This window comes from Lissotriton helveticus, chromosome 12, assembly GCF_964261635.1.
Source record: "Lissotriton helveticus chromosome 12, aLisHel1.1, whole genome shotgun sequence".
Taxonomy (NCBI): Eukaryota; Metazoa; Chordata; class Amphibia; order Caudata; family Salamandridae; genus Lissotriton; species Lissotriton helveticus.
In genome coordinates, this window is record NC_136073.1 from 676,070,398 (window position 1) to 676,083,187 (window position 12,790).

Consider the following 12,790-nt stretch of genomic DNA (forward strand, 5'->3'; position numbering starts at 1 on the left):
AACCTGCCTTATAATGGATGCTCTGGAACAAATATTTTCTGTTGCATTACACTACCTCCTGATCGGCCATGTTTTTCTCCCTCCAGACTTCCTTCAGTAGGTTCACCACATCTTTGTGAGTTAACATCAGGTTTTTGACAGGATCGTCCTGTCGTAGATGGACAGGAACACCCAGGCCTGTCCCCTGTTAAAAAGAAAAAATAAATAAGCACAGGAGGTTGGGTTAGGGAATCCGAGGTTGGGTGCAAGTGGAGATGGCAAAAGGAATTGAGAAACACAGAAGGGACGTAAAATGAATCAAACAAAGAAAGGGCGGGAAATCAGATTGGAAAAGAGAAATGTAGAGCGGCAAAGATGAATATAAGAGGATTAATGATATGAGAGGTAAAAATTAAGGAGAGTGCACATTTTCAGAATTGGAGTCAACCATTCATCAAACATTGGATTTAAGCACAAAGAATATTGAAACTGTACCATTTACAACCAACATACCTTTTTCGTATAGTGTTTATATTCTAAGCTACAGAGAGATGAGCCTTTGGTCCAAGCACTTTCAGTCCATTTTTGTGGCCCATGGATAAAAAGGCCAGGGGTTGCAACATCTTTCAAAACTTTAGAGATTGTGTTCTTTTTCAAGCTTACCGAAGGGGAACGTTCAATAAAAGAAACGTCATCGCCAATCGTTTCAACCAGCTGGAGATTCGGGGAAAGAGGCAAAAAGTAGGCGCTACCCACATCATCTCACTCATCCTGAGAGTGGGGAAAGTAGCTGCTGATGTGTGTATGCATAATGCTGAGGGCGATTAGTGTATGGCTAGGCCAAGAATCCCATCAGTGATACTTGGTTTCAGCGTCACGTGGTTTGATAGACCTGTCTAAACCGCGTGTTTAAATTAAGAGTTAAACTTGCAATTTGCCATTTGTGTGTACCTTGTATACCTACATATAGATTTAGGATTTTGATAGCTCCAAATAGACGTCACTAACATAATCAAGGCATAATGATAACTATGGGCCTTAATACGATGTGGAAACGGGACCGACCAACCTCTGATCCAGACCGCCTAATTACAATGCAACCGCACATGGTGCAGTCACATTTCCCATTTCTCAATGGGAGCTTGTGTTAAGGGTGTAAACCGGCCATAACACAAGCTCCAATTGAGAAATGGGAGTCTGTGTTCATCCCTGCACCCCGTGGCAGGCACCTCAAGGTGCCTGCCACAAGGTGCAGTGATCAACAGGGGGCACCATAGGATCCCCTCGGCCCCGACCGGAGTCAAACTACAGAAGGGGGCCCTGCTAGGGGCCCCCAAACACACCTTCGACAGGATTTTCATGTTGGAAAGATCGGCATGGAACGCTGCTGGAAAGCGTGCATCGTAATCCAGAAGGCGGAAGCTCCTTTTATTTGGATTACAGGACGGTCTCCAACTGACAGACAGCCTCCTGGAGTCTGTCGGATGCCAGTCGGAATAACTGGCTGGTTTCAATTCTGACCGGCTGTATCCTAATCAGCCAGTCAGAATTTAAACCGACCATGCCAGTCATAAGGCCTCCGACCGACATCGTAATAAGGCCCTCTGTGTTTATGAATAACGCTGGTTCTTCCTTAGATAACAAAAGTCATACATTCCCTTGGTCCAACTAATCCTTTACCTACCAAGTTCATCAAACAGCTGAACCCCTCCATACTCCTTCTCTGAACAAGGATTGTCAATGCATCTATCTCTTAGGGACTGTTTATTGACTGCTTAACGATAGGGCAGGTCATCCCATTCCAAAAAACAAATGCAGACCTGTCTTACCTCTATATTTACCAACCAAAGTCCAAACACTAGCAAACTCTGCTTTCTATAAGGTCAAACATAATAATATGATTGACCTTCTTGAGAAGATGGGACTATCTGTCCTGTCTGAAACTGGTTTGCTTCCTTCCTTCATAATAGAGCACAACGAATCAAAGTCCAACATACCTTATCTGACACCACACCAGTCACTATTGGAGTACCTCAAGGATCCACACACTCTCACCCACCTGATGCACACTCTCACCCACCTTATTGAACTTGCTTATGAAACCTCTTACCGAACTTCTGAAGCTCTTACACATTCACTACCATATGTACACCAATGATAAACAATTGTATTTGAAAATGTCCTCACCTGAAGACATCAAACTGCTCAACTGCACCCTACTGAAAACAAAACAATGGTTACCCTCAATCACCTCATGCTTAAAACTGAATTCCTACTGATCACACTTCAGAATCACTTTTCCGCCATAGAAGAATGGCTCAAATAACTCACTCCTCTTAACTGCGTTCCACGTGATCGATTCCACTAGATTTTTACGTATAACACTGGACAAATGCCTGAATATGCAAGATCATATCATTGCCACCAACAGGGGAGCCAATTACCAACTAAATAAAACTGAGGAAAATCAAACCTTTCTTACCACCTGCTGACTTTCATCTAGCTGTTCAATCATTGGTTATCTCCTGTTTAGACTACAGAAGCGCTACTTTGGCAGGCCTACCTAAAGTAAGGCTGGCCCCACTACAAGACACATTGAATTCAGCTCCTAGGCTCATCACAGGACCCAAGAGGTATGACCACATAACCCCAGACCTCAACCATCTAATATGGCTCCCGTTTGAAGCTAGAATCCAGTTGATGATAGCTTGCATGATTCATGAGGTCATCCACCACAACACACCTGTCTACCTGGCTAAAAAAACTTGAAAAAAGAAGACTTTAAACTGCTCCTTCTCTGGTCTAGCCCCAAGAATATGGAACACACTGCCCCCAGAAAATAGGACAAACCGCTCTACGTTCTTCAAAAAAGAGGTAAGACCGCTTCTACTGAATGGATACTTCCACAAGCTATCTTTTTTATTTGTATTTCTGTTTATTTAATACATTTGTGGATACAGACAGGATGTTATGAAAGAGCATATAAACTTCTGTGTTTCCTTTTTTTTAAACATCAAAAGGGAGCGAAGCTTATGATTTAGGAGTTGACTTTCTGAGCCTTGTTCAGCTACTTTATACACGGTCAAATCAGGCCCATACCTATCTGACCAGATTCCTATTGAGTAAGGCACCAGGCAGGGATGCCCATTGTCGCCACTTCTCTTTGCATTGGCCATCGAACCCCTAGCTACATTGCTACGTGGGTCACAAGTAGAATGGGGGATTCCTCTAGGTGATGGTCAACACGGAGTGTCATTATATGCAGATTACTTGTTAACCTCATCCCTGCTTGAGATATTCCTCTGCTGTGCTGGACAGCAATAAAAACGGGTGTGGTCATGACGAGCTCAGCTCGTCATGAGCACAGGAGCACTGTACTGCATGACGAGCTGAGCTCGTCATGAGCATCGAAGGGGTTAATATATCTTGAAGACGTCAGATTGCCCTGCGATGTTGTGGAGCGGGCGCTGCTGGATTTTGCACTTGTCTCAGGTCTGCATGCGAACTGGGACAAGTCGTGCCTGTATCCTTTTGCGGATACCGTCCTGAACCCACACCTAGCCATTGCCAATAGACCGGTGCACTGGCAGCTATCTCCATTTCGATATTTAGGTATACGCATATACAGGGATCTGATAGATTTGCAGGATGGCATTTTGCTGCGTGCCATTACTGTGGTGTGTGCGCTGATATCTTTCTGGGGCACACTGCCACTGACAGTCATGGGCCGATTCACAATAGTTAATATGGTGGTGCTCCCACATTTATTGTAGTATTTTGTAAATTTGCCATCCCACCTTAAGCCGGCGCTGTTCAAGAACCTTGAAGTAGATATAAGAAGGGTGGCTGGGGCGCATTGCGGAGCAGAGTGGCCATATCCAAAATGTACCTCTCGATAGCGAACGGAGGTCTTGCGCTGCCGCATATGGAACAGTACTACCTCGCTGCTCAACTCCAATGGGTGGCAAGATGGTTGAGCGCACAGCAACTGGAAGATTTGGCGAGCCAGGCACCTGCTCTAACACATTTGCAAGTGGCCAAGTTGTGCCACCCCAACAGGAGAGGCAAGCCGCTGGCCCAGCTGATGCTGGAAGTAGTCTGTTACTGCTACCAGAAGTCTGCAAGTCAGGCATAACGTGGTCTTGTATGCACGGTCCCTACCTGTGGTGGGCAAAACCAGGAGACACGGTGCTGAAACGGGAGCGGAGCTAATGCACTGGGAGGAGGCAGGCATTTTCACGATTGGTTATCTTTATAGCGAGGGGCAGCTGTTACCTTTTGAGACGTTGGCAGCCGACTCAGGCCTGGCACGGGGCAATTTTACTACATGCAGCGGTTATAGGCACGTTGCCGATGGCGTGGGGCAACATAGAGAAGGAGCTGCCCACACAATTAGTGGTGCAATATTTGCATGAACTGGGTGCAGGCCGCCATCTCGTTAGATGGCTCGCTGGGGCGATGACAGCGCATACGGCGCCGCTATTGAGCTCTTTCCGCGCTCATTGGGAGACTGATTTGCAACCTCCATGCGCTGACCGCGGTTGGTTGGTCATTCTTGAGGGTCCCGCCCGAATCCCACGTAACGTAAGATTCCGACGTACCCAATACTACATAGTCCATACAGCCTACCTGCCGCTGGACAAAATAAATAAGTATTTTAACGTACGGACTCTGACTGTCCGTGATGTCGGGAGGCGGGAGCTGATTTGCTCCATATCATTTGGTCCTGCCCTGCTTTAATATCATACTGGAGAGCCGTCACCAAGACCCTAGCGCAGTGCACGGAGCGAGAAGTGAATTTGTCTTGGAAGGTATGTATACTGGGATTATATTGCAGATCCCGGAAGCATAAAGCGACATCTCGGTACATAGATCTGGGACTCATAATGGCCAATCATTTGATTACACGGTGCAATCGCATCTCTGCTGGGCGCAGGCGGAGAGTGTGACACTGCGTCAGGAGAATGCGATGGGTATTCGTAAACAACCACTCGCGAGGAACTGGAATGTAATTCTGATGGATTTCCGTGCAACCTGGAGGACTCAGGCTGAGGGTCCTAACAGTCCACCTGAACTGAATGTGAGCTAGATTCGAGGGAACACTGTTGGATCCTATAACCTGTACCAACACCTGCCCCTGAAACGTGTTTAATAAATTGGGTGCAAGCCGCTAGCTGAGCACTGTCCACATCAGCTAAGACAGTATGCATCAAGACCAGCATAGTGTGGCATGCACCTTGGCACCTTGTGTGTTGGGGAACAGAGTAATTAGATTATACCCAGGCGCAGCGTGAGGAAGAGTGAAAAAGTTTTGCAGCTAGCAGACATCAGTAGTGCATCGTGTTGCTAAGATTTAATTATATAAGTTCAAATATAGGAGCCAATGTGATATGTTATCTGTTATACCAATGTTCTGTTGCAAGCAGCCTAATCCTATGTTTATCAGGTTAACAAACCCATATCGAAAACACTGTACCTGACTGTTATGCATTGACGTTTAATTTAGAGATGCATCACTGGTACATTGGCCCATGCGCCATAATTGTATTGAAATGCAGATACAATGTAATTGTAATACGTCAATTGTAATGGAATCTTATAATTTTTGAAAATCAATAAAAACACATTTAAACAAAAATCAAAAGGGAGCGAAGCTCTGTATAACCTGCGCATGTCGGTTACTAAAGCAGGAGCCCAACATTGTCCCAATGAAAATTTGTGTACAGAAATCCAGGACGCTCCACAGAAAACTACAAACAAATTGGAAGGGAAAGCAGGAGGGGAAGGGCGAGGGAAAAGGAGGGGGGTGGCCAGCCTACTCATGTTTTACCTAATGAACGTGACCACGCTCACTAGAGTCAGTCTGATCTGTTTTTCCAGTACTATTCAGCATCTCCATGGACTAGGGAATGAGAACGGTTCTCATCTCCCGCCCGCAGCCGCAAGTTAAGCTTGTAGCGGCTCCCAAATGTCTCAGGTCGGGCTTGGATAGGCATGAGGTCCCAGAAGGCTGACAACTGCCTATTGCAGAATGCTGCATCTTTAAGCCAATCCTCCCTTTGGGGACCCTGGCAGTGGCTCCTGTACATCGCTATGCGTTGTTTGGCAAGCAGCAGAAGCATGGCTGTTAGTTTCCGGTTACCTGCCGGCACATTCTTCACATACCCCAACAGCGCAGTCATATGAGAGCGTTCTATACTCAATTCTAACATCTCATCTAAGATGATTCCCCCAGTATTGATTAATGCTTGGGCATTCCCAAGACAGGTGTAAGAAGGTTGCGCCAGGAGCCCGGCATCACAAGCATCGTGCATCATCTAACAGGCCTATTCTGTATAACCAGTCGGGAGACCTCTACAATCTGTGTAAGAATTTAAAATGAATAAGATGTAGCCAGTAGTTAGGGGACAGTTCCCTTGCCTGTGCGCAGCAGTAAGTCCACTCTTCTTGCGAGATCAATGTGCCAAGCAGAACGTACCATTCCCGCCGCGTCTTAGGGATACATATTGGCACTGTGAGCTGCATATCAGTCTATAGCTGCATGATCAACTTGTGAGGGGAGGGGTTCTTCAGAAAGCTCTTTAGTGCCTGGAACCCGGACGGCACGGCTGGGAAGTACGCGTGCAGTGCGGCCAGAAGCTGATAGCAGGTCATTCTGTCTAGTACATTCAACTCCTCCCCCTCCAGCACCTGATGAGGTTCTATGAAGGTCCCTTCTGGGAACGCATTTCCCATTATGTTCAGCTGAAATCTCTTCAGTCCTACTGCTGGGCCTGCCTCTGCGACGGTTGGGAAGGCGGGATGTCTAAGTAGTGGTATAGAGGGGGCGTACAGCGCTTCCAGTGGGCTCTACGGTGCTGAACCATGCACAGAGGGTGAGCGCCACTTGATCATATTCAGGCACTGTGGGAGCCATGAATTGCGTTGGGAATACACAGTGAAATCTAAACTGTGCCTCAGCGCAACTATAATAGAGATCTAGGTCAGGTGCTCACAGTCCACTCTGTCCAAAGGGTAATGTTAAGATTTCCCAAGAGACCCTGGGTTGTTTCCCAGCCCATGCCAGAGATCAAGTTTGACTGCAGTTTCCGCCTAAAGCTGTTGTTGAGTAAAAGGGGAAGATTAATAAATAAATAGAGGAATTTGGGCAAAATTACAATTTTTGCTATAGCTAGCCGACCTGTCAGTGATAAAGACAATCCCGTCCAGATCTTCAGGTGTTTTTCCAGCCAATCCATCAGTTGGCCATAATTGGAGCACCATAGTTCCTCAACGTTACAGCTTAGCCAAATTCCCAGCTATTTCACTGGGCTCTCCGCCCAACAGAGTGGGAACTCCTATTGGAATTTCTCCGTAAACTCAGTTAGCGGGAAAATTCCCAGCTTTTCCCAGTTAGTAAGTACTCCCGATAACACCCAAACCTACAACTCTCTGATCAGGGGATCTAGATTTTCAGCTGGGCGTTTAACATATAATGTGACATTGTCTGCGAATAGAGAGATGAGTATCACCCTAGGGGAGAACGGCAAGCCTCGGTGTGCATGGTGCGTCCGTAGGCGGTCCGCAAGGGGCTCTATCGCTAAAGCAAAATTCAAGGGAGAAAGTGGGCACCCCAACCATGAGACTGAGAATGGAGGGGATATCACTCCATTTACCCTGATCTTTGCGGTTGGGCTGGAGTATAGGAGGGTGATCAGTTTAATGAATTTGGTGCTCAGACCTCCTCAGGTTAGAGGAATGAAGAGGTATGGCCCTTCGAGAGAATCAAATGCTTTGGTGGCTTCTAAAACAATCGTAGCCCCCCGCAGCGATTGGTCCACTTCTAGCATTGTGGTGAAGAATGTACACAGGTTATGTGCCATGGCCCTGCCGGGTACAAAAGCCGCACTGATCCGGTTGCATCATAAGAGGCAACAGGGGGAGAAGCCTTGATGCTATGAGCTTTGAAAGGATTTTGTTGTCAAGATTAATCATGGACAGCGGCCTATAAGAGTCACACCTCTGTGTATCTTTATCTGGTTTCAGGAACGTAATGATGAGCGTTTCTTGAAGTGACGGAGGAAGCTTTCCTCTGTCCAGTGATTCCTAGTACATATTTATGAGGTGCAAGGCTAATAATGACGCATATTCTTTGTAAAATGCTGCCAATAAGCTGTCTAGGCCTGGAGTCTTATCTCCCGGCAAGCCACAAATGATTCTGGCAACCTCCTCCTCCGTAAATGGCTTGTCTAGGTAGGATCGGTGGCTGTTTTCAAGCCACAGCAGCTGTATGGAGTCAAAGAATTCCTCGAGCTCAGGGGGAGATGCCTCCTGGTTGCTAATAGCATGAGGAGTAAAAGGATATCATTTCTGACTGGACGGCCGCCTGACCCATCTTCGGAAGTGCATAGTTCTGAGATATAATCACTTGCCCAGGCTTCCAGCGGAGGCCTGCCAGTGTCTTAACCGCATGGTCCCCCTCTCCATATCTCCTAGCAATAGTCTCCCTGCCAAGGTAGTGAGTTTCACATAGGGCTGCCTCCCCAAAGTCGCCAATTTTATCTCTGATGCAGCTCAGTATCTCCTAGTGGTAAAGAAGTCCCGTTCTAATGCTTGTATCGCCTCTTTGATTCGCTTGAGCTCTCCTCGCAGCAATCGCATAACCCCGGCCTGCTTAGCGATGCATTCCTCGCATAGAACAGTCTTGAAAGCTTCCCATAAAGTCAAAGGGGATTCATCCGTACCCTCATTGAGTGCAAAATATTCTATAATTGCAGGTCTAATGGTTTCCAAATGGTATCCAAAACACCTGGTCTCGCAAAGCTCCGTTCGGAGCCACCAGCTGAATGCCCTGCTCAGGTACTCGGGCATGTTTAGTTCGACAAGGACCGGAGAGTGATCAGAGAGGGTCTTGAGCAAGTGTGCCACAGCAGTGACCCAAGTCATTGCATCGCAGGAGGTCAGCCAATAGTCAATGCTCGACCAGGACTGACCAGCCAGGAACACACATGTGCCCTCCTCACTGTTAGCATTCTGACTCTGCCAGAAGTCAACTAAATCCTGCCTTTTTGAGCATCTAGCACTACATTGTAGTACTCCTCACTCCTCCCTCACCCCCCATCTCCTGATTTCGCCCAGTCAAAGAGTGTCAACAAGCTTCCAGATCTCTGCAAATAAATCAGTGTAGTTTGTATTAGGGCGATATATTGATATCAGCCTGATTGGGTGTCCACCTCAGCCCCCCAGCGTGCCCACCAGCATCACATACCTCCCCTGCATGTCACGTAGAGCAATGCACATGCGCCAAGGTGGTCCCTTTCTAATTAGTATGGCCACCCGTGCAAAATTCGAGAAGCTTGTCACATACTTTTTGCCAATCCACCCTGCGCGCGAGCATGCACAAGTGTGTCCTGTTAAGGACAGTTCCTGTAGAAAGCAAATGTCTGCCCCATGGCGAGCCAGGTGTGCAGGAGCCAATCTCACTTTACGCCTATCATTCAGTCCCCTGACATTCCATGTGATGAAATTTAGTCAGGTCAACTCGTTTCTTCATGCATCCATTCATTCAGCAAGTCAGCATCAGACTCTTCCCCATACTCGAATGCTCCCCCTGAGGGGTAACAAATGGAGAGGAGGCCAGCGGGATGGAGGGGGGGTGGAAGAGAAAAAGGGACATCAAAAGCATAATGCAACATCCAAAACACCCCAAATAAGGCCCACCATACACCGACTACAGCCCTCCAAATAGGCTGCATAATAGCCCCCTGTAGGAAAGTAGGATCTGCTTTCATGGTCACCTCCAATTTTTGCAGGTGTCATTCTGTTTTTCATTCTATTCTGACTGAGATCCTGCTAATCAAGACCCCAGTCACTGTGCTCTCTCCCTAAATTTGACTATGGTAAGTACTTATGTACCTTCCTAATTGCAAATGGGGGACCCTTCTTAGTCCCTAGTCTGTGGTATTAAGGTACCCAGGGCATAGGTGCACCAGGGTTCTCCCATAGGCTGCAGCATATATTATGCCACACATAAGAGACCACTCAAACTGTGACTACAGGCCTGCCATTGCAGCCTTGGTGAGCTGGTGCTTGCACCGCTCAACAGATAGAGGTTTCCTTATATCTGAGATAACTGCACTTAAAACCTATAAGTCACCCCGCAGGTAGGTCTTTGAATCCTGAAGGCAGGGTGGTTGGTTATAAGTGTCAGGGTGCCCTGCATGAGCAGGACACCACCTACAAACATAGGAGTCGATTCTCCTGGCTTTGTAAGCGCGGTCAGCCATTTTATATATATATATAGTGGAAAATAAGTCAATTACGAGATGTCTAACTATATATTGGCTGCACCCAAACCGGTTATGTTTTGTATCAAACATGTTGAAATCCTACCCCAACACTGATTCCAGTGTTGGATATAGGATTCTATGTACTGGGGGCTCTCCTGTATTCCTGGTACCAGCCTTTCAGGGTCTAACGGCAAGCTAGTGCTGCTGACGACCATAGGCACGATTCTGCCCTCCTGCTGCTGAGCCAGGCTCAAGCAGGGGAAGGTAGAACAATAGGTTTCCTGTCACAGGGAGGTGTAACCACCTCCCAGACAGGACTTAGTGTATAGGGCTGGGGTGGGGGCGCTTGCCAGCGCCACCAGACTGCTTTGAAAGGCACATTTGCTGCCCTCCTGTCATTCTCCAATTGGAACCAGTTCAGGGAGCAGTTGGCTCCCGCTCTGGCACGAAACTGGACAAATTACATGGGAGTATCCTCCCCTCTGTCCTGCCCCTCCGCTAGAAGGGACCCCTAAATCATCCCAACCCTTTCCCTACGGTACTTAAGGGCTTACCTGTGGGTGGCTAATCAGATTCATCGTGGGACAAGATTCAAATTCAAAACCACTTCATCTTCAACAGCCTGGGCACTTTGGACTTCGCTTTGGCTTGTTGTCTCTTTTCTCCAGAGATCTTCGGGCTCCATGAAACTCCAGGCTCCAATATCTGCTGCAACTAAGATCTTCATCCTCACTGCATCCTCTGCACTAGGGGCCTGCATAATTTGTGAGCTGCTCGAGGTCCTCTGGTGACTTCTGTGCCTTCTGCCTGTGGGTCCTTTTGAGGGTTTTCTTTGGCTCCAGTGTGCACTCCTGCGTGCTCAGGGCCTGCTCTGACTCTCCTGTGTTTGGTGAGTCCCTTGGACCTTGCTGGTTCTGACACTGCACCTTTTTCACTTTCCTCATCGGTTGCTGCTGCCAAGGCTTGTTGGTGCTCTCGCCAGACACTGACACCCTGGCTTTTGACTTCTGACGTGGGACAGCTCATGAACGGCTCCTGGTCTTCCACAGTGTCACGTGATCCTCACAGCTGCAGCGACAAGGTCACCGCCAACTCTCCTGCATCTTTGTTCATTTGTGGCCATTTGTCTCCCTTACCTTCAGGTCATTCCAGAGTGGCATAGACTCTGTCCCCTCTGCTTGCAGGTACTTCTTTTCAAGAACCCATCCTTGGATTCCACCGGACTCTTTCCCCTTCTTCGCCAGCTGCATCTTCACTGAAGTCCTCTATTGCGGTCCACAGCGGTTTCTGAAGTCACTTCGCACCTATGCACCAGCCTTCCCTGGTGTAGATATCCTGGTTCCTGCGGTATCCACAGGTGGGGTGAATCTCCAACGTTCCATCTTACACGGGGTTTGATCAGGGTCCTCTGGGAAGGGTCCTTTTTCTTGAAAACAGCAACAAGACTTCCCCATTGACTTGTATTGAGCACGCGGTCATCTTTCCACTCTGCACACACCCTCTGTGGGGTGCTAGGGACTTAGCATGGGTAGTTCCTTGAATCCCCAGCTCTTCTAAGTCTTCTGGGTCCAGTCCTGACTTCGGTCGTGGTTCGCATTCCACTTTCTTAGTATATAGTTTGGTCTCCCTCTGGAGACCACTGTGTATTTGTGCTACTTACCTGTTCTACAATTGAAGTATTGTGTATATTGTGATTATATCTCCGGAGATAATGCAATGTGTTAGTGAGTGTTTATAATGAACACATATTTTATAACTACACTGTATGGTTCTTTTTCATTTAACCTACACTATATGATTAGTACTGGTAAAACAAGCTGCTTTACACTCCTTCTGGACTAAACCTGAAGGCTGCTCTCCACAGCTACCACTTAGAGAGCTTTTTAAGGTTGTCTAAGACCACTAAAATCACCATAAGGGTTGTCTGGAATAGTGCCAGGTGCTTTACTGAAATAAGTGTGCACCATATACTAAGCCAGCCTCCTATACCCCCGCCCATCCCCAACATCACCGTCTATGGCATTTAACCAAATGTAAAGTAGGAATCATCACTAAGAGGGAGCCACTAGGTACCTGGCTTGTCCCAGCTGGAGGTAGCTAGGTGGCTGGACAATGTGTACGCAGTTGAGCAGATACGCCCTACTGCAAATAGAGCAAACATCAACACATAATTAAATAACAGAAACATTAAAAAAGAGGGTATTACGTCCCTGCGGATTGGCCATTGCCGCCATGTGGAGGCCGGCCCAAGCTGCCATCTATTAAGCCACATCACATATCTTGTTCAGTCATTGTCAATGATACGGCCACTATCATCTGGGTCCACTTCCAATTGCGGTGTCCACTTGGCCGGGCGGAGGTCACATATGAATCTAGCTGTGGCCTTCGGGTCCGTGAAGGACATTTCCAACATGGAATATGCACAGCTTTGAAGGGTAGAGATGGGAGTATTTGACATCCAGTTTTTGTAGTGAGCTTTTGACTGGCATGAATTATCTACTAGCTGCCTGTACTGTCAAGGTAAAGTTGTGGTAAAAGGACAC

General features: G+C 47.4%; 1 protein-coding gene across 1 annotated transcript in view; it reads right to left on the reverse strand.

The window, feature by feature from the left end:
• TSNAXIP1 (translin associated factor X interacting protein 1) overlaps positions 1 to 12,790 on the reverse strand; it is a 476,958-nt gene that overhangs the window by 172,785 nt on the left and 291,383 nt on the right. The window contains exon 11 of the mRNA XM_078669989.1: positions 56 to 184. Coding sequence (XP_078526115.1) covers positions 56 to 184 — 129 coding nt within the window. The remainder of the gene's footprint in view (positions 1 to 55; positions 185 to 12,790) is intronic.